The 26,498-nt window shown below is 45.3% G+C and overlaps 3 protein-coding genes across 3 annotated transcripts in view; 1 reads left to right on the top strand and 2 right to left on the bottom strand.

Moving 5' to 3' along the window:
* The window catches only part of CCDC88B (coiled-coil domain containing 88B), a 34,220-nt gene extending 29,400 nt beyond the window's left edge, over positions 1-4,820 (bottom strand). Inside the window, exons 1-5 of the mRNA XM_032238348.1 lie at positions 4,462-4,820; positions 2,883-2,991; positions 2,154-2,223; positions 1,208-1,266; positions 494-577 (exon numbers count right to left, since the gene is read on the bottom strand). Coding sequence (XP_032094239.1) covers positions 494-577; positions 1,208-1,266; positions 2,154-2,223; positions 2,883-2,991; positions 4,462-4,607 — 468 coding nt within the window. The 5' untranslated portion in view covers positions 4,608-4,820. The remainder of the gene's footprint in view (positions 1-493; positions 578-1,207; positions 1,267-2,153; positions 2,224-2,882; positions 2,992-4,461) is intronic.
* A 4,434-nt stretch (positions 4,821-9,254) lies between these two features.
* PRDX5 (peroxiredoxin 5) lies at positions 9,255-21,135 on the bottom strand. The gene is made up of 6 exons (XM_032238352.1): positions 20,898-21,135; positions 17,931-18,065; positions 17,653-17,784; positions 11,748-11,786; positions 11,184-11,248; positions 9,255-9,886 (listed from the first exon to the last, which is right to left on the bottom strand). Exons 1-6 carry the CDS (start codon positions 21,057-21,059, stop codon positions 9,781-9,783), a joined length of 639 nt encoding a protein of 212 aa, XP_032094243.1. The 5' UTR covers positions 21,060-21,135; the 3' UTR covers positions 9,255-9,780.
* A 2,341-nt stretch (positions 21,136-23,476) lies between these two features.
* On the top strand, positions 23,477-25,397 carry TRMT112 (tRNA methyltransferase subunit 11-2; the record flags this gene model as incomplete). The annotated part of the gene is made up of 3 exons (XM_032238351.1): positions 23,477-23,642; positions 24,866-24,967; positions 25,244-25,397. Coding segments are annotated over exons 1-3 (337 nt in total), but the record flags the coding sequence as incomplete, so codon positions are not given.
* Between the last annotated feature and the right edge of the window lie 1,101 nt (positions 25,398-26,498).

Genomic DNA, 26,498 nt, shown 5'->3' with positions numbered 1-26,498 from the left:
TGACGACGGAGTTCAAGTGATGCTCCAGATCCTTTTATCATCATCATCACCATCACCACCACCACCACCACCACCACCATCATCATCATCATCATTTGCATTCCATCTCATTCCCGGCAACCCTGGGCAGTTTTACGCATTAAAACATTAAAAACACTTAAGAGCGTGCCAGGCCTTTTCACATCTCACATCTTTCATAGAGCCGAGGTGGCGCAGTGGTTAGAGTGCAGTACTGCAGGCCACTTCAGCTGACTGTTATCTGCAGTTCAGCGGTTCTAATCTCACCGGCTCAAGGTTGACTCAGCCTTCCATCCTTCCGAGGTGGGTGAAATGAGGACCCAGATTGTTGTTGGGGGCGATATGCTGACTCTGTAAACCACTTAGAGAGGGCTGAAAGCCCTATGAAACGTATATAAGTCTAACTGCTATTGCTATTGCTATCTCCCCTTGGAGATGGAAATATGTACATTTCTTAATTGTCATCATCATTTACCTCTTTGATAGCAGATGCCAAAGTAGCTTGGACACTGATGTCCAGTGACTGGATTTGGCCAATGAACACATCTCGCTGTTCACACTATTGGAAGTTCAAGGGAAAAAGTCAAAAACTCGCTTTTAAATAATAATAATAATAATAATAATAATAATAATAATAATAATAATAATAACCAGCTACGCATCTACAGATCTAGAAGCAAAATGCAAGAACCTTGTTTCATGAGATTATCTAGGAATCTGGAACTGGGTAGGAGAAAGTCCTTATGCTTGATTGCAGGGAAATAAAGTTTAAAACAATTTTTTGAAACCCACCACTGACACACACACACACACACACACACACACAGAAAGAGAAAGAAAGGAAGAAAGAAAAAAAGAAAGAAAGAAAGAAAAAGTGAGAGAGAGATGAAAGAAAAAAAGGAAAAAGGGACAGAGAGACAAAAGGAAGGAAAGAGAGAGAGAGAGAAGAGAAAGGAAGAAAGAAATAAATAAAAAGAAAGAAAAAGTGAGAGAGAGATGAAAGAAAAAAAGGAAAAAGGGACAGAGAGACAAAAGGAAGGAAAGAGAGAGAGAGAGAGAGAGAGAGAGAGAGAGAGAGAGAGAGAGAGAAAACACATGGCTGGCAAGCCACTCCCATGAAGGAGGCCACACCCACAGAGTAGGTTCGAAATTTATTTTGAAACCCACCACTGGTTTAGTCACAACCCACCTGAACGGCACTTCCTAGCAAGAGCTGCACCAATTTCTTCATCTCCTGGACGGCCTGCGCTGAATCGGGAAAACCAAGATTAAAACCCTCGTTGCAAATATATGTTTTTTTCCCCTCCCTCCTTTTCTCTTAAAATTGCTACCATTTCCCCACACCCAGCAAAATGGGTTTTGCAGCCCAGATTTTAATGAAAAGGAGACCTGGGGGTGGGGGGGTGTGGGGAAGACGACACAATAACTGTTCCAATATTTGAGGGGCTGCCCCAAAGAAGAGTGGGGGGGGGTTGTCAGCCTATTCTCCAAAGCACCCGAAGGCAGGACGAGAAGCAATGGGTGGAAACTAATCACGGAGAGAAGCAACTTAGAACTAAGAAGGAATTTCCCGGCAGCGGGAACAATTAAGCAGGGGAACGACTTGCCACCAGAAGCTGTGGGTGCTCCAATATTGGAGGTTTTCAAGAAGAGATTGGACAGCCATTTGTCCAGAATGGTGTAGGGTCGTCTGCTTGAGCTAGAAGATCTTCAAGGTCCCTTCCAACCCTGTTATTCTGTCTACTGAGTAGGGGGTTGGGCTAGATGACCTCCAAGGTCCCTTCCCGCTCTGTTATTCTGTCTTTTGAGCAGGGGGTTGGACTAGAAGACCTCCAAGGTCCCTTCCAACCCTGTTATTCTGTCTTCTGAGCAGGGGGTTGGACTAGAAGACCTCCAAGGTCCCTTCCAACCCTGTTATTCTGTCTTCTGAGCAGGGGGTTGGACTAGAAGACCTCCAAGGTTCCTTCCCGCTCTGCTAAGAGTTGGAAGGAAGTCTCCTCAGACTGGCAGCCCATAAAACCAGGCCAAGGGATGTGTGGCTTGTGAGTTTTTCAAGAAAGGGAAACACAACATCTCTCCATCTGACTATCTATCCCCGCCTAAATTCCTCCCCAGAGTTTCCCAGCTACCATTACCTGTGAAAGGCTCTCTGACCATAACATAGAGATTTGGAGGTGAAGAAAGGATCACCTGGTGGAGCTCATCCTGGGATTAAAAGAAAAAAGAAAAGAACAAGCAAAATACAGATAATCCTAAGGCATCCATTTAGCGACTGTTCAAAATTATAACCGTCATGAGAAAAAAGAGAAGTTATGACCATTTTCCCCATGAAAAATGGGGAAAGATTCCCCCCCCCCCGGGCATCCCCATGATCACGTGATCGAAATTCAGACTCTTGGCCACTGGCTCATACTTATGACGGTTGCAGCCTCCCAGGGTCACATGATCTCCTTTTGCAACCCACCAACTCAAGGGGGGGGAAAGCCTGATTCCCTTAACAACCAGGGGGCTGACTTATCATCTGCCGTGATTCCCTTACGAACCGTGGCAAGGAAGGTCGTACGATGGGGCAACAAAACTCCTTTAACAACTGTCTCGCCTAGCAACAAGAATCTGGGACTCAGTTGTGGGTCGTAAATCGAGGACTCCCTGCAAGCAACCTCATGGGGGGAAAAAAACCCCCATAAAAACAGTCCCTTCACCCCGAAGCTTAGGCAAATGTTATTTGTACTGTGGAAACATATTATCGTGGGACCTGAAGGGGTAATCAAGTCGATCCCGAGAGATCCCTTCCATCGCTTTCCTTCTAAACTCGATCCTTCCAGCTGTGGTGCCAGATCCTAAGACCCCCCAGTTCGACTCACCCTGTAGAAATTCTGCAGCCTTTGGAGGACTATTTGAAGCGCCTGCAATCTCTCTTCCTCTCTGTTGTCATTTCTCCAAGCAGATGGAGGTCCTCTAGGAATCAGGTCGCTAGAGAAGGCATAATGGACGATTAAAGATGGGTGGACTTCAACTCCCAGATTCCCCCAGCCAGCTTGCTTTAAGATGGGAGGACTTCAACTCCCAGAATCCCCCAGCCAGCATGCTTGAAGATGGGTGGACTTCAACTCCCAGAATCCCCCACCAGTATGCTTGAAGATGGATGGACTTCAACTCTCAGAATCCCCCAGCCAGCTTGCTTGAAGATGGGTGGACTTCAACTCCCAGAATCCCCCAGCCAGCATGCTTGAAGATGGATGGACTTCAACTCTCAGAATCCCCCAACCAGCTTGCTTGAAGATGGGTGGACTTCAACTCCCAGAATCCCCCACCAGTATGCTTGAAGATGGATGGACTTCAACTCTCAGAATCCCCCAGCCAGCTTGCTTGAAGATGGGTGGACTTCAACTCCCAGAATCCCCCACCAGTATGCTTGAAGATGGATGGACTTCAACTCCCAGAATCCCCCATCCAGCATGCTTTAAGATGGGTGGACTTCAACTCCCAGAATCCCCCAACCAGCTTGCTTGAAGATGGATAGACTTCAATTCCCACAATCCCCCAGCCAGCATGTTTGAAGATGGGTGGACTTCAACTCCCAGAATCCCCCAGTCAGCATGCTTTAAGATGGCTGGACTTCAACTCCCAGAATCCCCCAGTCAGCATGCTTGAAGATGGATGGACTTCAACTCCCAGAATCCCCCAGCCAGCATGTTTGAAGATAGGTGGATTTGAACGCCCAGTTCCCCAGCTAGTATGCGTGAAGGTGGATGGACTTCAAATCCCAGAATCCCCCAGCAAGCATGCTTTAAGATGGGTGGACTTCAACTCCCCAGAATCCCCCAGCCAGCATGTCACAAATTCAATGTAGACATTTGTCTTCTCTCTTCGAAATGGAAGGGGGGGGAAATCTGCAAATTGCTCTTTAAATTGCTAAAAATCTGTGAATTGCTCACCTTGAATGAGGCTATTTTTTCTACTGGGCGTTATAACAAACAAACTTGCCAGTTCTGCAGAAAAGCCACAATTTCTGCAAATGCATTAAAAGACCGAAAGGGCGAACTGGGTGCACCCTGCAGCCAGCCAGCCTCCAAAGATGCTTTTCTATTTTTTATTTTTACTTTTAAAATAAAAAAGACCATTTTTCCCACCCCTCCTGGCCACTCCCTAGTACCCTTTATCGTCTTTTCCAAGTAGGGAAAATATCTGGTTTTGTTTGGTCTTTTTAAAAAAAGAGAACTGTGGATCTCTGTGTGATTTCTTTCAATTGTGTTATATTTTTTTTCCTTTTTGCCATGGAAATTCTGCACAAGGGACGGAAACAGTTGAGAACTCTGAGCCATTTCTTTCCTATGCTTGCCCTGATCCCGATACTACCAGGGTTCAACCACACAACCACACACAGACCAGGATTTGCAGCTGTTGTGTTGTGCGTTAAGCCGACAAAAAAGCATGACTCACATCATTTGCATAACCTGTTGCAGGAAGTCTCCATTAACCAGTTTTCGGAAATATTCGCTCGCCTCTTCCTCTCCCTGGGGAAGCTGGTCGGGGCTCCTGCCCACCAGAGTCTCCAGCGTCTGCAACTGTTGGGCCAAGAGAGACATCAAGACATCAAGGGATGATCCGAAGCACCAGTCTGGGCTGGGTGCCTCACTTTACGACCGCCTCGCAGAACATTGTGGCCCTAAGTGGACCTTTGATCAGTTCCTGAGTTTGCCCATCAACACCTCAAAGCCTTCAACTGTTTAAGCCCCCTGGACAGAGTCAACCACCTTTAAAAGGATCTAGGATTTCTTGTATTATTTTATTTTATTATTATTTTTTATTTTATTTTATTATTATATTATTTTATTTTATTTTATTTTATTTTATTTATTTTATTATTTTATTTTATTTTATTTTATTTTATTTTATTTTATTTTATTTTATTTTATTTTATTTTATTTTATTATTCTATTCTATTCTATTCTATTCTATTCTATTCTTTCCTTTCCTATCCTATCCTATCCTATCCTTTCCTATCCTTTCCTTCCTTCCTTCCTTCCCTATCCTTTCCTATCCTATCCTTTCCTTTCCTTCCTTCCTTCCTTCCTTCCTTCCTATCCTTTCCTATCCTTTCCTATCTTATTCTATTATATTCTATTCTATTCTTTCCTTTCCTATCCTTTCCTATCCTTTCCTTTCCTTCCCTATTCTATTCTATTCTATTCATTGGCAGCTGATACCTCGGCGTTGCCCAGGTATTTATTTATAGGGGGGAAATGTCTGGACCAAATGTAATTTCTAATGTTGGATTTTCCCCCTTACCAGAGGGTATTCCCCCTTGCGGAGTACTATGAAGCCGTTACCATGGCAACTCCACTGCGCTGTACAGTAGAAGCCATTTTACAGCAGTACGGTAGAAGCCATTTTAAGGCACAACAGGCTGCATCTTAGCAGAACAAACACCCCGAGGGGTTTTAGGCGTGTCTTACCCCCCGCAGTATTTGTTTCCAGAGGTTAAGACATCTGTGCACCAAGTTTGGTTGAAATTGCTCGAAGGGATTCCAGGGTTATGCTGGTATACACGCATGCACCCACACCCAGCCGTTTTTAAAAAAATATATAGATTTCATTGTTTATTTATTTATCTATTTTTCTATTCCATTGTTGGGGTTGTAAATGGAGGATCACTTAAGTACTATGGGACTATTCTAAATGAAACAAGAAACAAGCAGATCTGAAACATAAAGGAAGGAATTCTGACCCTGAAAAGACACAACTCATATGGTGGATTATTCAAAATATTCTTTAAAAGACGATAAAGTTCACTCTCCAGCTGTTCTTGCTAGGTATAATTACAAAGTGTACAGTTATAGAGACTAATTTGATTTCTGAACTTAACAACGGCAGCAAGATTGTTGGTGGTGCAGTACTGGAAGAAGGAAGAATTGCCTACTATTCAAGAATGGACATTAAAAGTAGTAAATTTAGCAGAGATGGCCAAAATCTCAGCCTATTTGAAGGACCATTCAGATGAGAAATACAAGCTGGAATGGAGAAGATGGATTGACTACATTCAAAATAAATATCGGACTAAGAAATTTCAATTAGCTTATGAATGGATGAACAAGGAATGTTGCAATTTATCTAAAGTTAGCTTAATAAAGGGGAGTTAAAGTACAAGAGGGAGGTAGGATGTTATAGTTAGTTAGCTTATGTTAGTGTATGATTGTTAAATGTTTATACCCTGTATTTTGCTCTGGGAGGTTGGGGGGGGGCAGGGTTGGGGCAGAGGAAGGGAAGGGGAAATATTTGCAAAATGTATTAAAATTATTCATTTTAAAAAAAGACACAACTCAACCCACAATGAAGATAATTTTTAATTAAGAGAATATGTTAGCAGACATCATTAAAAAAACCCACCTAGGATTGGCCCTTCCATTAAAAAGCAGCTTATTATCTCGTCAAGTTGGACACAAGTGTTCGTTTATTTACGAAACAAATTTTAACACAAGCGTCTCATCTTTCAGGACTCAAGGCCCCATCCTCCACACTCTTTTGATCTGTTTGGAGTCCAGACGTTTGGAAACAAACATAAACCTAGTTAAGGTTTAGTCTGTCACTTGGGACTCTTGTATGGTGGGAAGTCAACATTTGGTCAGGGAAATAGCAATAGCAGTTAGACTTATATACCGCTTCATAGGGCTTTCAGCCCTCTCTAAGCAGTTTACAGAGTCAGCATATCGCCCCCACAGTCTGGGTCCTCATTTCACCCACCTCGGAAGGATGGAAGGCTGAGTCAACCTTGAGCCGGTGAGATTAGAACCACTGAACTGCAGATAGCAGTCAGCTGAAGTGGCCTGCAGTACTGCACTCTAACCACTGCGCCACCTTGGCTCTCCTTGGAAAGAGGGAAGGGAGATTAGGGTGAGGGTCCCAAGACAGGAGAGTGGGTTGCCCAAACTTGACGGGACTCCAGACCTCCAAAACTCCTTTGCCCCCAGACCCGAATCCAAAATCAGCTCCCATCAATCAAGCTTGTTTCACATGGACTTAGTTGAATATGTCATTAGCCAAGTTCAAGCTGAAGAGTTTAGAAGGCCAACGTTTCTCCACCTTTGTCAACTTGAAGACAGGTGGACTTCAACTCCCAGAATTCCCCGGCCATTTTGACAAGATCCTGGGAGATGGATGTCCACCCATCTTCAAGCAGGCTGGCTGGGGAATTCTGGGAGTTGAAGTCCACCCAATCTTCAAGTTGATAAGACAGGGAGAAGATGGTTTAGATGAAGTCCTACCAAGATCTATCTCTCTCTCTCTTTTTCTCTGGACAGCCCACCACAAGTCCAACCCTCCCTGAATACTTCCTCCACCCCCAACCCCCCCCCCCCCCCCAAGAGAGGCTCACCCAGGTGACCAAGGGCCCGGATACGAATTCCTCCATCGCTTCAAGCCCATCTTCATCCATGGCGTGGCTTGACGCGACGTCTTCTTCTCCATCCAACGCTCCTGGAAGGTAAGTCTGCCGTTTACGCGCAACATGCAACGTTGGGGGCGTTTTAAGACTTCCTTCCTTAATCTGGGGTGGTTTGGTGTTTTTTTTTTTTGGAGGGGGGGGGAGAGAAACAAGTTAAGGAGGAAGCTGGATTGCTTCAAAGTTCTAAATTACACCCTTCGTGGTTTTCATCTTTCCCAACGCAGTAGACAGGAAGTCCCTCAAAATGAAACCCAGCCTGTTGAATCTTCTGCAGGACTCCTCTGTGTTTTTTTATTTATTCCGCTGAGCCACGGCATTAAAGAGAACTTGCCAGAAAGAGTTTTCGGAGGCCGGGCTGCGATTTTCTTGACCCGCTGCTGGAAAAAAAGACAGCAATTGCGGTCACCCAAGGACCTCCACAGGAAATTTTCCCCGTCACCTCCTCAAACGGTGTCATCCTGTTTTGTCAGGAAGGTGTTTAATTGATTTAGTTTGGCTTTCCACTAAAATAAACCTTAAGAATTGGACCAAATACATGGGTGCATCCTGGGAAGATTTGAAACATCCAGTTTTGGTCACCACATTATTAAAAAAAAATGTTGAGACTCTAGAAAGAGTGCAGAGAAGAGCAACCAGGATGATTAGGGGACTGGAGGCTAAAACATACGATTAATGGTTGCAGGAACTGGGCATGGATAGTCTAGTGAGGAAAAGGACCAAGGGAGACATGATAGCAATCTTCCAATATTTGAGGGGCTGCCCCAGAGAGGAGGAAGGGGTCAAGCTATTCTCCAAAGCACCTGAAGGCCAGAGAAGGAAGAATGGATGGAGATGGAACAAGGAGAGATTCAACCTGGAAATAAGAATTTCCTGACAGAGAGAACAATCCACCCATGGAACAGAAGTTGCCTTTGGATGTTGTGGGCGCTTCATCCCTGGAGGCTTTCAAGAAGAGACTGGACTGCCCATATGTCAGAAATGGTGGGGGGTCTACTGCTTGTGGGGGGTTGGACTAGATGACCTCCAATGTCCCATCTCTGTGAATCTGAATCTAAGATGATCAAAGGCTTGGAGGCTAAAACATACGAAGAACGGTTGCAGGAACTGGGCCTGGCTAGTCTAGTGAGGAGAAGGACCAGGGGAGACAGGATAGAAATCTTCCAATATTTGAGGGGTTGCCCCAGAGAGGAGGAGGGGGTCAAGCTATTCTCCAAAGCACCCAGAGAAGGAAGAATGGATGGAAACTGACCAAGGAGAGATTCAACCTGGAAATACGGAGGAATTTCCTGACAGTGAGAACAATCCACCCATGGAACAGAAGTTGCATTCGGAAGTTGTGGGAGCTTCATCCCTGGAGACTTTCAAGAAGAGACTGGACTGCCCTCTGTCAGAAATGGTATAGGGTCTCCTGCTTGGGCCCCACACCAGGAGACTGAAGCAGACCCCGAGTCAGAATTTATACCCCCACCCTCCGACCCACACAAAAGGACCCCGAAGGGGGAGACTCTCTGCAGCAACACAAGTGTTCATTGCCCGTATCCAGCCCAGGGGCCGTAATTTGAGGATCTTTGAGTGCAATATAAAAAAGGCGAATAATTTTTCTGCGGACCACCAAAATTTTCTTGCCGACCCAGTTTGGTGACCGCTGATCTAACAGACCAGTGAAGGATGGAATTTTTTTTTTCTTCTCTCTCAGATGGGAGCGTGGTTAGATTTTTGTAGGGTTCATCACCTTCCTCCCAAGCCAAAGTAACCCCTCCAAAAAACAGACTTGAGACCTCAATTTTTTTTGCCAGATGATTTATTTGCTATCAAGAGGAACGAAGAAGAAGCTAAAGGAATTACGTAAACCAACAGAAGGAGACTATTTCCAGCTCAGGGTTAAACTGCGGAGTCCTTGGTGCTCTCTAAGCTTGGTGGGTTTTCTTGCAGACTTTTCATAACCACACTAGGTAACATCATCAGGGCTACGAGGGAGTGTGGGTTTTGCTCTTTTTATATAAAGGAGCTTGCCACTATCAACTCCGACAATCAAATAAACAATCTAATCAAGGAGAAAACAACACAAGACAAGCTACAAGTATATAAATGGAGAGCAAACCCCTCACTCCTTCCAGCACTGATGATGTTACCTAGTTGGGTCGTTAAACGTCTGCAAGGAAACCAAGCTCAGAAAGCAATCAAGGACTCCGTCATCAGGTAAACACACACAGCTCCCATCTCCTGGGCGCCATCCTGAGCCAATTTCAAAACACCTCAAGGACCATCCACCTGGGTGGTGTAGGACGGGCTCCAGATCAGCCATGGGCCTCTGGGCCTCACAGCTGGGAGACGATGTTGCTAGCCAGGCTGCAGGTCAGCCCCGTCCCGTCCTCTTCCACGTTGAGGGACTTCACGATGCTGTCCTCCACCACCATGGAGAACCTGGAAAAAAAGGAGCGGAAAGAGAGCGAAACTGGGAGGGAGGAATAATTGGCGGGAAAGATAAAGATTTCTGGATTGAGAGGGTACAGGAGGCAATCAAGCTAGAGCTGAGAAGGTTGAGCCAGGCTTTGTAGTAATAGCTTTCTTAAGTGACTCTTTTGAAGGGCGTGTAAACGTGGTTTACCTCTATGTGTCCGTCGATGGCTAGTTTTTTTTTTAAAAAAAATTAATACAGGTAGTCCTTGACGCGCAACCGTTTGTTCAGTGGCCATTCGAAGTTACAACAGAACGGGAAAAAGTGACTTACGACCATTTTCACACTTACAACCATTGTGGCCTCCTCAGAGTCACGCGATATATATATATATAGCCAGAAGCCTGATTCGCTTAGCAACCATGTTGCTAACTGAACAGCTGCAGTGGTTCACTTAACCCAGGGGTCGGCAAACTTAAAACACTCAAAAGAGCCATTTGGACCCCTTTCCCACAGAAAAAAAAACACCGGAAGCCACAAAGGTCCTAACCGGAAGCCCCCCCCTCCCCCCGTTCAATTCGGGAGCTGCACCGGAAGTTCAGTTCCCCTACCACAGAGTCTCCTCCTAGCGCAGCGTACTTTTTCCTCTACCTGTCCTAACCAAAAGCTGGAAAACCCTCCCATTGCCATAAAGTCTTCTCCTGGCGCACTGTGCTTCCCCCCCCCCCGAAGTTCCTGTCAAAATTGTGGCGCCGACCGGTGACGGAGCCGCAGCAGAGGGAGGAAAGAGCCACATGCGGCTCCAGAGCCGTAGTTTGCTGACCCCTGACTTAACCAATCCAGCAAGAAACGTCGTAAAAGGGGAGAAAACTCGCTGAACAACCACCTCACTTAGCAAACAGAAATGTGGGGGCTCCGTTGTGGTTCTAGAGAGTGGTGCGGTGGCTTAGAGCGGGGGAGTGCTCGCCTCACAATCAGGAGGCTGTGAATTCGATCCTAGGTAGAGGCAGATATTTCTCTCTCCAGGCACAAGGAGAATATATCTGCTGAACAAAACTCTGCTGGGGAAAAAAAAAACTCCACTCAGGTGACAGGAAAGGCATCTGGCCAGAAAACACTAATCTCCATTTTGTTACCCAACATTCCACCCCCCCACCCCCCAAAGGGATTACGGGGTCTTTAAAAAAAAGATGATGGTGATTGTGGTTGTAGGTCAAAGGATGTCTGTAAAGGTTTTGAAAGGGAAGGCGTCACACGCATGCACAGACACACACATACATAAACACGCATGCAGAAACAAAATGCAAATTCTGGCTCTCAAACCTTTTGGATCGGTTTGTCCCAAACAATTGCCGGAGAGAGTCCTTGTCAAGGAGAAGGTTTGTGGCCTGTGGGGAAAAAGCAAAACTGGCCTTCAATGTCTGGGAGATTTGGGACAGCTTGATCTAGTGGTTAAAGCACCAGATTTGAAAGCAGGAAAGCAGTTCTAATTCTGTCTTAGGAATGAAAGCCAGCTGGGTGACTTTGGGCCAATCACCAGGAGACAGTGAGTTCTAGTCCCGCCTTAGGCATGAAAGCCAATCAGTTGACTTTGGGCCAATCAGCAGGAGACGGTGAGTTCTAGTCCCACCTTAGGCATGGAAGCCAATCAGTTGACTTTGGGCCAATCACCAGGAGACGGCGAGTTCTAGTCCCGCCTTAGACATGAAAGCCAATCAGTTGACTTTGGGCCAATCACCAGGAGACAGTGAGTTCTAGTCCTGCCTTAGGCATGAAAGCCAGCTGGGGGACTTTGGGCCGGTCCAAAGTCCATAATCCAAGCACCCTGGGTCTCCCCTGTCATAGTCCAGAGCCCGAACCCCCACACCTCGCCAGGTATTCCCGTACCTTCCCAAAAGCCCCCGTTGGATCAGCCAGCATCCGCACCTGCGAAGAAAAGAAAGCAAACCCCAAATTAAAAATCAGAATATGGAGCAATTCTTAACCTTTGCCCCAACCATGGTTTAGCCCAGGTGTCGGCAACCGTAAACACTCAAAAGAGCCACAAAGGTCCTAACCGGAAGCCCCCAGTTCAATTCTGGAGCCGGCCGGAAGTCCAGTTCCCTCACCATAGAGTCTCCACCTAGCGGGGCGTCCTTTTTCCTCTGCTGACCGGAATTCTGGTTCCCCCACCATAGTCTCTTCCTAGCGTGGCATCTTTTTTCCTCTACCTGTCTGTTGTGGCCCAGCAGGAGCCGTAGGAGCTGCCACCAGACTCCGACAGCGAAGGGCCCTATGAGTCGGCTCTGGAGGATGTGGAGGACCCTTGACAGGGAGCAGAGAGGCTGGCTGGCCACCAGGAGGCGCCTGAGTCTTGGACCAGTGGGGAGGAGACAAGGGAGAGTGAGCCGGACGCCAGCAGTGAGTCGTTCCTGGATGCCCGGCACCGAAGAGCTAATAGGCATCAGGAACAGTTGCGCAGTTACAGGAGGTAATTGCACTCAGCTGGTGGTCATTAGGCTCCTCTCCAGACTATAAAAAGACTGCTTGTGCACATGCCCCTCTTGCAGAAGTCAACACAGGAACGAATGTCAGAGAACCTTTTTGTGAGCTTGGCAGGCTGGATTGCTGCCAAGCCTTATCTGTGCTGGATTGCTGCCCAAGCTTGTCTGTGCCGGTTTGCTGCTAAGGACCTATTTGTCTGTTAATTAAATGCCGTAGCTTATCTTTGGCTCGGAGTGTGTGTTGGTGTGGGACGAGGGGAGTCAGAACACTGTCCTAACCGAAAGCCCTATCAATTGTGGAGCCGACTGGCAACAGGGAGCCACAGCAGAGGGCTGAAAGAGCCACATGCAGCTCCAGAGCCGCAGGTTGCTGCTCCCTGGTTTAGCCACTTAGCTTTCTCTTCCGGGTGAAGAAAAAAAAAACCCCTGTCAAATTATTTGCAGGAAAAGCTTTAAATGTAAAAAAAAAAACAGAAAAGAAAGTAAACACCCCAATCCATTTGTGTCGGCATGATTATGGCACACCGGGCAAGTTTCCCACACCGGTTGTGGTAGCTCAGGAGCAAACCACAAACCATGCAGGAATTCGAAAATCAAATTATTTTGCCCCTGGGATGGGCGGGCAGAGAAACCACTGAGGTTCAGTTGCAGAAAGGTGTTCTGGGAAACTCCCTCTGGAGCGGCAAGCAAGCAGCTTACAAAAGCTGCCCCAATTATCCATAAAAATCTCTTTTCTCCCAGGGTTTGGCCTCTGCCCAAGGCTCTTGGCTCATTAACTCACATTCTTTGCATTAAGAAGCAACAAGAGAGGACTGGCTGGTTTAGAAGGCGTGTCAAAGAGGCCATTTACCATATTTTCCGGAGTATAAGACGCACCTTTTCTCCTCCAAAAAAGAGGCCGAAACTCTGGGGGTGTCTTATACACCGAATACAGCATTTTTTTGCCTCCCGAAGCCCCGCCCCTTCACCAAAATGGCTGTGCACAACCCTTATGGGGGCTTTCAGAGAGCTCCTGGGGGCTGGGGAGGGCAGAAATGAGCAAAAAATGGGCCTTTTTTGCCCCCCCCAGCCCCCAGCAGCACTCTATAAGCCTCCATAAAGCTTTTGACAAAAAATGGACCTGTTTTTGCAAAAAATGAGCTGTTTTTGGCTCCCCCACCACCAGGAGCACTCTGCAAGCCCCCCCCCCAAGGCTATTCATGCCTTTTTGGGGGGGGGGAAACGTTTTTGGGAGGTCTGCAGAAAAACTGGACTTCGTTTGTTTTCCTTCGAAGACGTTTCGCTTCTCATGCGAGAAGCTTCTTCAGCTCTGACTGGATGGTGGGGAAACAGTGAACAAGTGGAACAGAAGTTGCCGCCGGAAGTTGTGAATGCTCCAACACTTGAAGTTTTTAAGAGGATGTTGGATAGGCATTTGTCCGAAGTGGTGTAGGGTTTCCTTCCTGGGCAGGGGTCTGGACTAGAAGACCTCCAAGGTCCCTTCCAACTTTGTTACTCCTATTCTATTCTGTTCTATTCTTTCTATCATCCATTTTATTATCTACTTATTCTATTCTATTTATCTATTCTATCTATTCTATCTATTCTATCTATCTATCTATCTATCTATCTATCTATCTATCTATCATCTATCTATCTATCCATCCATCCATCCTATCATCTATCTATCTATCTATCTATCTATCTATCTATCTATCTATCTATCTATCTAATCTATCTAATCTATCTATCATCTATCTATCATCTATCTATCATCTATCTATCTATCCATCCATCCTCTATATCTATCTATCTATCTATCTATCTATCTATCTATCTATCTATCTATCTATCTATCTATCCATCCATCCATCCATCCATCCTCTATATCTATCTATCTATCTATCTATCTATCTATCTATCTATCTATCTATCTATCTATCTATCTATCTATCTATCTATCTATCTATCATCTATCTATCTATCAAATCCATCCATCCTCTATATCTATTTATCTATCTATCTATCTATCTATCTATCTATCTATCTATCTATCTATCTATCTATCCATCCATCCATCCATCCTATCCTATCCTATCCTATCCTATCCTATCCTATCCTTCTCTCTCTCTCTCTCTCTCTCTCTCTCTCTCTCTCTCTCTCTCTGTGTGAGTGTGAGTGTGTAGGAGGTGAAAACAGGAAAATACGTGACTCATAGCTGCCCCCTTCTGACAGGACTTCAGATTTACCGGGTATTATTGAAAAGCAAAATAACCCAACAAGGTTAAAAGCTTCTGCCTCCAAGCCATCCAATCGGATGTTTTGGCAGAAACTGTTATTTATTAGTTCTTCTTCTTAGTTCTTCTCCCCAGCTTGGCAGTGGCTGTGGCATCGTCGACGGAGTTCAATTTGACAGGCTTCATCTGATAAAGTCGGATGGGCATTTTTTGAGAAAGCATGCTCCTTCGAAAGCCGCAGAACCAACCTGGCGCCATGCGGTTATGGACCTGGGGGAAACTGGGTGAAGAAACACTCACTGCCAAAGGGACGGTCAGATAAAGAGACAGCTGAGCCCTCAAAAGGATAATGGAGAGGGAGGGGAAAGAGTCAGAAGGACCCTCCCTGGTTTCTCAGGCCGTAGAAGAAGACCTTGGGAGACAGAGTAGAAGAGATGCTGTTGAGGGAACACACAGATAGATAAGTGACAGCCGAGCCCTTGGCTGTATAATGGACAGGCTCAGAAGGGATCCTTCCTAGTTTCTCAGGCTGTAAAGGAGATGGCTGTAATAGTATGAGAGAAAGACCTTGAGGGATGGATGAAAAGGTGCCAAGGGAAGGGATAAGAGATGGTTGAGCCCTCAGCTACATAATAGATAAAGTTTTGAAGGGACCCTCCCTAGACTGTCTTGGGATGTAAAGGAAGGGAAGGAGAATCTAGATAGTCAAGGCTCTGGTTTCCCCCATTGCAATGGATGGCTGTGAAGGTGGGACCATAAGGAAAGCTGAGGGCCAAAGAATGGAGGCCTTTGAACTCTGGTGCTGGAGAAGACTCCTGCGAGTCCCTTGGACTGCAAGGCCATCCAACCGGTCAGTCCTAGAGGAGATCAACCCTGGCTGCTCTTTAGAAGGCCGGATCCTGAAGAGGAAACTCAAATGCTTTGGCCACCTGATGAGAAGGAAGAAGGACTCCCTGGAGAAGAGCCTCATGCTGGGAACGATGGAGGACAAAAGAAGAAGAAGGGGACTTCTTCTATCTATCTGTCTGACTGACTGCCTACCTATCTATCAACTTACCTATCTACCTACCTATATAATTATCTATCTATCATCTATCTATCTATCTATCTATCTATCTATCTATCTATCTATCTATCCCTCTTTCTATCTATCCATCCTGCAAGTCCCTTGGACTGCAAGGCCATCCAACCGGTCAGTCCTAGAGGAGATCCACCCTGACTGCTCTTTAGAAGGTCAGATCCTGAAGAGGAAACTCAAAGCCTTTGGCCACCTGATGAGAAGGAAGGAGGACTCCCTGGAGAAGAGCCTCATGCTGGGAACGATGGAGGGCAAAAGAAGAAGGGTACTTCTTCTATCTATCTGTCTGACTGACTGCCTACCTATCTATCAACTTACCTATCTACCTACCTATATAATTATCTATCTATCTATCTATCTATCTATCTATCTATCTATCTATCTATCTATCTATCTATCTATCTATCTATCTATCTATCTATCTATCTATCTCCTGCAAGTCCCTTGGACTGCAAGGCCATCCAACCGGTCAGTCCTAGAGGAGATCCACCCTGGCTGCTCTTTAGAAGGCCGGATCCTGAAGAGGAAACTCAAAGGCTTTGGCCACCTGATGAGAAGGAAGAAGGACTCCCTGGAGAAGAGCCTCATGCTGGGAACGACGGAGAGCAAAAGAAGAAGAAGGGGACGGCAGAGAAGGAGGTGGCTGGATGGAGTCACTGAAGCAGTCGACCTGAGCTTGAATGGACTCCAGAGGATGGTAGAAGATAGGAGGGCCTGGAGGAACTTTGTCCACGGGATTGCGATGAGGAGGACATGACTTCGCAACTAACAACAACAATGAAGGTGTCGGCAGAAAATTAAGACAGTTACAACCGATATCTCTGAAAAACATCAAGCCAATAGGGGAGAAAAACATATTTTTCTCCCTTTCTGGCACATGAAGAATTTTAATTTGGCAGCATTTTTTGCAGACTTCTGTCGGGTTTCTACTCTGAAGGAAGGAAATAAATCTCGCTGCAAATAAATTCCAGAATGTGTACATAAAGAGAACGAAAAGAGAAAGTAGGTGGTGGGTGGGAAGGTTGATATCAACCAAGTTGCCAAGAGAGTGTTTCTCTGAAACTTCCCATCTGTGACATCTGGCGACCGCCCGATGAATTATGAATCATATTCGGTTATATAAACCTGAGGAGCAAAAGGAATCTTGCATAATCTCGCAAAGAGCAAAATGAAATGGATCTGGTTGACAAGTATTTCCATTTTCAGGCTCCCTGGATCTTCCCTGCTGTTACTCACATCTTCAAAACAAGGGGTGGCTCAAACAGGGCAACTTGAAGATGGGTGGACATCAACTCCCAGAATCCCCCAGCCAGCATGCTTTAAGGTGGTGGACTTCTACTCCCAGAATTCCTCAGTCATTATGCTTTAAGATGGTGGACTTCAACTCCCAGAATCCCCCAGCCGGCATGCTTTAAAATCTGTGGATTTCAACTCCCAGAATCTCCCAGCTAGCATGCTTTAAGATGGGTGGACTTCAGCTCCCAGAATCCCCCAGCTGGCATGCTTTAAGATGGGTGGACTTCAACTTCCAGAATCCCCCAGCCAGCATGCTTTAAGATGGATGGACTTCAACTCCCAGAATCCCCCAGCCAGCATGCTTTAAGATGGGTGGACTTCAACTCCCAGAATCCCCCAGCTGGCATGCTTTAAGATGGGTGGACTTCAACTTTCAGAATCCCCCAGCTGGCATGCTTTAAGATGGTGGACTTCAACTCCCAGAATCCCCCAGCCGGCATGCTTTAAGAGGGGTGGTCCTCAACTCCCAGAATTCCCTAGCTAGCATGCTTTGCGATGGATGGACTTCAACTCCCAGAATTCCCCAGCATGCTGGCTGCAAAACTCCCAGAATTCTCAGCTGGGGAATTCTGGGAGTTGAAGTCCCAGCACCTCTTAAAATTCCTAAGGTTGAGAATCATTTGATGTACATGCTTTTGTGGCTTGGAAAAATTAAACAGGGGTGTGGGGTGGGGAATCTCCTATCCTACCCACCCACCCCCAATTTTTTCTTTTTTTACCTTTCCTTCAGCTTGGTGAGCCTTTGCCCATTCGTTCATCACAAAGATATCGTTAACGGCCAAGCAAGCAATGATCTCCACTCCTTTCCCCTTCAGCTGTCCTGCTTTCTCCACATAACCAGGTAGATGTGTCTATCATTGGAGACAAAAAAAAAACAAAAAATAAATTATAGATAGTCCTCGTGTAAACTTTGTTTTCAAGTTTTACAGTGCTCCCCGAACTGCCTCCGACTTCAAATTTTCAATTCCGGAGGAATCTAAAATAGATGCTTACTTACTTTGGAACAACCAGGGGTGAAGGCACCGGGCACCCCAAAAAGAATCCCCTTTTTCCCCTTGAAGAGGCTGGAGATGTTCACTTTGTTGGATGGGTCTCCTTCATAAACCTCCACGTTGGGCAGCTTGTCTCCAACCTGTCAAAAGAAAACAGCGCGACTTCAATTCCCGGAATTCCCCCCGTCGTTATAAACGGAAGTATAAACTTCCGTTCAGACTCCTTTTCCTTTCTACAGCTGGTCCTGGACTTACGACCACAACCGAAGCCCCCAAATTTACGTGGCTGAGTGAAACGTTTGTTAAGGGAGTTTTACCCCCCCATTTTACAATATTTCTGGCCCCGCAATCATCAAGGGAAATCCCTTCAGTTGTTAAGTGGGTAACCCCGCTGTTAAGCGAATCTGGCGCAGAGGTGGCACCGTGGTTAGAGTGCAGTACTGCAGGCCACTTCAGCTGACTGCTAACTGCAGTTCGGCGGTTCAAATCTCACCGGCTCAAGGTTGACTCAGCCTTCCATCCTTCCGAGGTGGGTGAAATGAGGACCCAGACTGTGGGGGCGATATGCTGACTCTGTAACCGCTTAGAGAGGGCTGAAAGCCCTATGAAGCGGTATATAAGTCGAACTGCTATTGCTATTGCTATCTCCCCTTGGAGATGGAAATATGTACATTTCTTAATTTTATTTCTTAAAAAATAATAGAGATCCTAAAAGGAATATGACTGCGGGCCAAGAAACTCAGAAGGGACCCTCTCTAGTTTCTCCGGCTGCTATTCCCAGTCGACTTTGCTTGTCAGAAGGTCGCAAAAGGGGATCACGTCACCCCGGGACACGGCAACCGTCATAAATGTGTACGGGTTGTGACCACGGGGATGCTGCAATGGGTTGCAAGTCTGAAAAATGGTCATAAGTAGCTTTTTTTCAGTCCTGTTGTAACTTTAAATGGTCGCTAATTACATACATAGTATTACAGCCATCTCCTTTACAGCCGGAGAAACTAGGGAGGGTCCCTTCTGAGTTTCTTGGCCTGTAGTCATATTCCTTTTAGGATCTATATTATTTTTCTATGCTATTTCATTAGTGGGGTAATTGGGAGGGGGAATAGTAAGGAGCAGAATGTGTTGTTGTCAAAATAAAACATTCCTTTCTAGAAGCCCAAGGTCATTCTTTGTCTCCGCATCTCTGCACCTGACCGGAACTAGATGGGTGGAAATGCCAGCGTGGCAGTGGAAGATTGGACCATGTGATGGACTTGTGGGTGTGGGGACAAGATCATGAACTTTCAACTGGGTGGAAAACCCAGGAAGCTTTCAGATTCGGGTACCAACACGTCTCTCTTATTAAATTGGAACTTTGACCTTGGACCCCGATTTAATTCTGGATGATATTTGGAATGCTGACACTGCCTGTTATACATCTGAGGGCTAAGCTGTCTCTTATCTGACTGTTCCTTTGCTCTGTCTTTCAAGGTCTTTCCCACATACCTGCACCCTTCTGAACTCTTTTCATAGATCTAGATTCTCCTTCCCTTCCTTTACATCCCAAGATAGTTGAGGGGAGAGTCCCTTCTGAACCACTTCCTCTATTTATGTAGCTCAGGGCTCAACCGTCTCTTACTGATCCTTCCCTTGGCATCTTTTCATCCATCCCTCAAGATCTTTCTCACATACTATTACAGCCGGCTCCTTTCCAACCTGAGAAACTAGGGAGGGTTTCTTCTGAACCTCTTTCTCCACCCATTATGTAGCTGAGGGTTCAACCATCTCTTATCTGACCCTTCCCTTGGCATCTTTTCATCCATCCCTCAAGGTCTTTCTCATATACTATTACAGCCGGCTCCTTTACAGCCTAAGAAACTAGGGAGGATCTCTTCTGAACCTCTTTCTCCACCCATTATGTAGCGGAGGAGTCAACCATCTCTTATCTGACCCTTCCCTTGGCATCTTTTCATCCATCCCTCAAGGTCTTTCTCACATACTATTACAGCCGGCTCCTTTACAGCCTGAGAAACTAGGGAGGGTCCCTTCTGAACCTCTTTCTCCACCCATTATGTAGCTGAGGGCTCAACCATCTCTTATCTGACCCTTCCCTTGGCATCTTTTCATCCATCCCTCAAGGTCTTTCTCATATACTATTACAGCCGGCTCCTTTACATCCTGAGAAACTAGGGAGGGTCCCTTCTGAGCCTGTATATTATGAAGCCAAGGGCTCGGCTGTCTCTTATCTGTTTGTGCTGTTTGTAACTTCGTTCAATAGAAGAACTGTTGTTAAGTTGAGGACTGCCTGCATATAAATTACAGGTTACATTTTGAAATAGGCTGGTTCATGAGAATGGAATAAGTCATTCTATACATTAATCTGTAAAGAAAGGAACGAAACTACATTCTGGCTTAGCTATGCCGAGTAGCCAACATATGGCAAGATTTGCAACCCAATTTATGCAACCACCTAGCATTGCATCAAATCAAACCAAGTATGGCATTCCTGTCATTTATCACTCAATCAGCACCCTTGTTTTTTTGGGGGGGTGTCCTTGCACCCAGCTGTTGACAAATGAGGAGGGGGGGGAGAACCCCAAAACGTGCAAATTACACCATTAGCCGTGTTCCTTTGCAAGGGGGGGACTTTAACAAGGGAAGAGGCTTGCAAAGCCCAGTTCAAGGTCATTGCACGGGGGTGCCAAGCTGTTGGCACATCAGTAGGCGGACCCCCCCTCCCCCAAGCGTGCAAATGACACACTTGACAGTGTCCTTTTGCACTGACCCCTTTGCACGACGGTGACTTTGCAAAGGAGGGCGCTTTCTAACCCTCTGCGGAGGTCATTGCACGGGGTTTTGTTTTATTTTTTGCAACCCAGCTGTTTGCAAACCAAGAAGCCAACCCCCCCCTCCAAAAAAACAGGCGTGCAAAATTGCACAACCAGCAATGCCCCTTTGCATTGGGTTTTTATTCGGTTTTCTTTTGCACTCACCTTAAGGGCCGCCATGGCCGCGGCTCCCGAAGCAAAGGCCCGCCGGGTCACCCCGCGGCTTGCAAGCAAGTAAGCCGCCCCACTTCCCCAACAGGCTCGCCCCAGCGCCCCCGTCCGGTTCCACCCCGTTGCCATGGTAATCCCGGGAGTGACAGCAGCCATGGCAACGCGCAACCTTTTGAAGTTTGCGGGCCACCCCCCCACCCCCCTCCTCCTCTCCGGGCTGCCTGGGGCTTCCTTGCGCGCGCGCGCCCGACCGTGCACGCGCCCTGAAGCGGGTGGCGGGGGGGGGAGGGATGAGAGGAAGAGGAAAGGTTAGGAATGCAATTGTTTTATTTTATTGCATTCTTAAACATGTTTTTTTTTTGCAATAATAATAATAATAACAACAACAATAATAATAGGGAATTGCAATCGATCAGGCATCCGTTTGGGAATTGCAATTGTTTGGGATATAAATGAATATATCAGTGGTTGCAAGCTTGGTCTACTTTTATTTTATTTAATCATGCTTCGCTTGGCATCTTGTCAAGTCCTCCCATTCCTAGCCTTGGCCGGGTACAGCCCGATGGGACTTGTAGTCCAAAATCACCAGAGGACCTTGGTGCTCTCTGAGCTTGGATATTTTCTTGCCAAAGTTTCACGACCCCAAAGTAGGTAACATGATCAGGGCTGTTGGATAAGGATTAGTTTATCTATTCTATTCTGTTCTACTATCTATTCTGTTCAATTATCCATTCTGTTCTGTTCTATTCTGTTCTGTTCAATTATCCGTTCCGTTCCTGTTCTATTCTGTTCTATTCTATTCTATTCTTCATTCCATTCCATTCTATTCTTCATCCCATTCTATTCTGTTCTATTCTTCATTCCATTCCATTCTCTTCTCTTCTTCATTCCATTCCATTCTATTCTTCATCCCATTCTATTCTGTTCTATTCTTCATCCCATTCTCTTCTATTCTTCATACCATTCCATTCTGTTCTGTTCTTCATTCCATTCCATTCTCTTCTCTTCTTCATTCCATTCCATTCTCTTCTCTTCTTCATTCCATTCCATTCTATTCTTCATTCCATTCTATTCTGTTCTATTCTTCATTCCATTCTCTTCTCTTCTATTCTTCATTCCATTCCATTCTCTTCTCTTCTTCATTCCATTCCATTCTATTCTTCATCCCATTCTATTCTGTTCTATTCTTCATCCCATTCTCTTCTATTCTTCATACCATTCCATTCTGTTCTGTTCTTCATTCCATTCCATTCTCTTCTCTTCTTCATTCCATTCCATTCTATTCTTCATCCCATTCTATTCTGTTCTATTCTTCATCCCATTCTCTTCTATTCTTCATACCATTCCATTCTGTTCTGTTCTTCATTCCATTCCATTCTCTTCTCTTCTTCATTCCATTCCATTCTCTTCTCTTCTTCATTCCATTCCATTCTATTCTTCATTCCATTCTATTCTGTTCTATTCTTCATTCCATTCTCTTCTCTTCTATTCTTCATTCCATTCCATTCTCTTCTCTTCTTCATTCCATTCCATTCTATTCTTCATCCCATTCTATTCTGTTCTATTCTTCATCCCATTCTCTTCTATTCTTCATACCATTCCATTCTGTTCTGTTCTTCATTCCATTCCATTCTCTTCTCTTCTTCATTCCATTCCATTCTATTCTATTCTTCATTCCATTCTCTTCTATTCTTCATACCATTCCATTCTGTTCTGTTCTTCATTCCATTCCATTCTCTTCTCTTCTTCATTCCATTCCATTCTCTTCTCTTCTTCATTCCATTCCATTCTATTCTTCATTCCATTCTATTCTGTTCTATTCTTCATTCCATTCTCTTCTCTTCTATTCTTCATTCCATTCCATTCTCTTCTATTCTTCATTCCATTCCATTCTATTCTTCATCCCATTCTATTCTGTTCTATTCTTCATTCCATTCTCTTCTCTTCTATTCTTCATACCATTCCATTCTGTTCTGTTCTTCATTCCATTCCATTCTCTTCTCTTCTTCATTCCATTCCATTCTATTCTTCATCCCATTCTATTCTGTTCTAGTCTTCATTCCATTCTCTTCTCTTCTTCATTCCATTCTGTTGTTCTTCATTCCATTCTCTTCTCTTCTCTTCTTCATTCCATTCTATTCTGTTCTATTCTTCATTCCATTCCATTCCATTCTTCATTCCATTCTATTCTATTCTTCATTCCATTCTATTCTGTTCTATTCTTCATTCCATTCTATTCTCTTCTCCATTCTATTCTATTCTTCATTCCATTCCATTCTGTTCTCTTCTCTTCTTCATTCCATTCTCTTCTCTTCTCTTCTTCATTCCATTCCATTCCATTCTGTTCTCTTCTTCATTCCATTCCATTCTATTCTGTTCTATTCTATTCTTCATTCCATTCTATTCTATTCTGTTCTATTCTATTCTTCATTCCATTCCATTCTATTCTATTCTTTGGGGCTTGGCAAAACGCGGTACCATGTTGCGCGCGGGTCGCGTTTCCGGGAGGACCCAAGCGAGCGTTGCACAAGTGCGCCGGAAATGAGCGGAAAACCAGGCGGCGTTTGTTTACACCAAAACCGGAAGTGGGCCGGAAGGGATTCCCCCCTTCTCCATGCACGTGTCTCTTCCTTTGCTCGCTCGGCGGACCGAAAAACCATGAAACTCCTGACCCACAACATGCTCACTTCGCACGTGCGGGGCGTGCGGCCCGGAGGTGGGTTTCCCCTTCTCATACAGGTAAGCCAGGATGGCGAAGCCCTCCGCCCCCCCCCCCCCAAAAAAAACCCGGATTCTGCAGCCCATGCTTCCCAGTAGGCTGGACTACATAGCCCATCGTTTAAGTCCTGTTAGGGGGCTGCAGTCCAACTCCCATTCCCCCCCCCAGCCAAGCTCCCCCAGTTTTGCATTTTCCAGCTGTATGCTGGATTACAACGCCCATCATCCCCAGCTCCCCCTCCCCCCTTTAGGTTTCTTAAATTTAGCAGAAAAGAAAGAGAGAGAAAAACCGAGCTGCCCTTTAAGATGGGTCTGGTAGTCCTAAATCTGACATTGGGGGCCTCCCAATTTAGGAAAAGAACTGCGGCATCCTGCTTGTGACCCCATCATCCCCTGCTTGGCTGCTTTTATTTATTTATTTATTTATTTTTATTTATTTATTTATTTTTATTTCTAGAGCCATTTTTACATTTGACGTTGAGTCTTTATTGATTAGCCAAATCAAAGTGCAAAGACCCAGAAACAAATTATTACTAAAATTTGATAAAAGCCATTTAAAATGGAATTGGATAAAATACCATTTAAAATGGAATTGAAATAAAATATGATTTAAAATGGAATTGAAATAAAATATGATTTAAAATGGAATTGGAATAAAATATGATTTAAAATGAAATTGGAATAGAATACAATGAATAGAATTAAGTAAAATAGAATAGAATAGAATTGGAGGAGAGGACAGTAGAATGAATAGCATGGGGTGGAATGGAGTAGAATGGAATTCTTTATTGGCCATTATTGTGATTGGACACAAATTCCTTTTGTCTTTGGTGCAGATGCCCTCAGTGTACATAAAGAAAAAAATAAAATATAATACATTCATCAAGAATCATAAGTGAAAGACTTAGTGAAAGTCATAGGTTACTAAAAGCAATCAAATTATACTAGGAAACAAATAAAATAATATGCCCTATAGTGTCATTTTGAGGGTAGAAGTTGAAATAATTTATGTCCAGGATGTGAAGGGTCTGTAGTTATTTTCACATCCTTCTTTTTGACTCGTATGGTATATCTTCTAGAATAAAGTTGAGTTGGAAGGGACCTTGGAGGTCTTCTAATCCAACCCCCTGAAACCATACACCACTTCAGACAAATGGGTATCCAACATCTTCCAGTGTTGGAGCATTCACAACTTCTCGAGGCAACTTCTGTTCCACTGATTTTTCTCTTTTTTCCGCCCACAGGCTACAGAGGTGAAAGTGAACGATATCGATTTCAACCCCCAGTTCACGGCACGGATGGTGCCCAAAATTGAATGGGCAGCTCTGGTTGGCGCGGCTGAGAGTGTAAGTCCTCGGCAGGTGTTGGGGTGCCGGAGGAAGAAGGCAGAGAAAACAGCGATCCAGCTCTTCCTTCTTCCCCCAGGCAGCTGGGGGTTATATCCCCTCCCCCTTGCCTGGCATTTTTCAAACGTGGGCATCTTTTTTCATATTTCCTATATTTGCCAGTAGCCCAGGGCATTTGTTTATGCATGGCAGTTGAGGTGGCTCTTTGAGGCTTATTGGGAGGAGACCATCCCAGCCAGCGGTTGAAAATGACAGCAGATCTTCCTTCCTTTCCAGTTGGGTCATCGCTCAGATCTTCCCTCCGAGCTCATCCCCGACTACGAGAAAAATGAAGATTTTCTTCGGAAAGTGCATCATGTCTTGATGGAGGTTTGGAACCCTTTCTTTCCTTTCTCCTTTCCATTCCTTTTTCCCTCTCCTCTCCTTTCTTTTCCACTTCCCCTCCTCTCTCCTCTTTTTTCCTTCCTTTCTTCCCTTGCCCCACTTTCTTTCCTTTCTCCTTTCCATTCCTTTTTTCCTCTCCTTCCCCTCCCCTTTCTTTTTTCCTTCCTTCCTTCCCTCCCTGCCCCCACTTTCTTTCCTTTCCTTTCCGTTCCTTTTCTTTTTTCCTTTCTCTCTATTCTTGTCTCCTTTCCTCCTTTCCTTTCCGCTTTCTTCCCTCCTTTCTTCCCCTTCTTTCCTTTCTCCTTTCCATTCCTTACCTTTTTCCCTTCCTTCCTTCCTTTCCCCTTCTTTTTTCCTTCCTTTGCTCCCTCCTTCTTTCCTTTCCTATCTCCTTTCTATTCCTTACCTTTTTCTCCTTTCCCCTCCCCTTTCCTTTTTCCCTTCCTTCCCCTTCTTTCCTTTCTCCTTTCCATTCCTTTCCTTTGTCCCTTCCTCTTTTTTCCTTCCTTCCCTCCCTCCCCTTCTTTCCTTTCCTTTCTCCTTTCCATTCCTTTCCTTTTTTTTCTTTCTCTCCTCTCCTCATTTCCTTTCCCCTCCCCTTTCCTTTTTCCTTCCTCCCTTCCTTCCCTCCCTCCCCCTTTCTTTCCTTTCTCCTTTCCATTCCTTTCCTTTTTTTCTTTCTCTCCTCTCCTCATTTCCTTTCCCCTCCCCTTTCCTTTTTCCTTCCTCCCTTCCTTCCCTCCCTCCCCCTTTCTTTCCTTTCTCCTTTCCATTCCTTTCCTTTTTTTCTTTCTCTCCTCTCCTCATTTCCTTTCCCCTCCCCTTTCCTTTTTCCTTCCTCCCTTCCTTCCCTCCCTCCCCCTTTCTTTCCTTTCTCCTTTCCATTCCTTTCCTTTTTTTCTTTCTCTCCTCTCCTCATTTCCTTTCCCCTCCCCTTTCCTTTTTCCTTCCTCCCTTCCTTCCCTCCCTCCCCCTTTCTTTCCTTTCTCCTTTCCATTCCTTTCCTTTTTTTTCTTTCTCTCCTCTCCTCATTTCCTTTCCCCTCCCCTTTCCTTTTTCCTTCCTCCCTTCCTTCCCTCCCTCCCCCTTTCTTTCCTTTCTCCTTTCCATTCCTTTCCTTTTTTTTCTTTCTCTCCTCTCCTCATTT

Source organism: Thamnophis elegans, unplaced genomic scaffold (genome assembly GCF_009769535.1).
Source record: "Thamnophis elegans isolate rThaEle1 unplaced genomic scaffold, rThaEle1.pri scaffold_128_arrow_ctg1, whole genome shotgun sequence".
Lineage (NCBI taxonomy): Eukaryota > Metazoa > Chordata > Lepidosauria > Squamata > Colubridae > Thamnophis > Thamnophis elegans.
This window is presented reverse-complemented; position numbering and strand designations above follow the sequence as displayed.

What these genes read in the sequence shown, in the direction of transcription:
- PRDX5 (XM_032238352.1), bottom strand. Translation starts at nt 21,059, where the DNA reads ATGGCTGCTGTCACTCCCGGGATTACCATGGCAACGGGGTGGAACCGG. An exon ending in CGGCCATGGCGGCCCTTAAG is followed by an intron (nt 18,066 to 20,897) that starts GTGAGTGCAAAA and finishes TTCTTTTGACAG; the next exon opens with GTTGGAGACAAGCTGCCCAA. An exon ending in GGGACAAACCGATCCAAAAG is followed by an intron (nt 9,887 to 11,183) that starts GTTTGAGAGCCA and finishes CTTTTTTTCCAG; the next exon opens with GTTCTCCATGGTGGTGGAGG.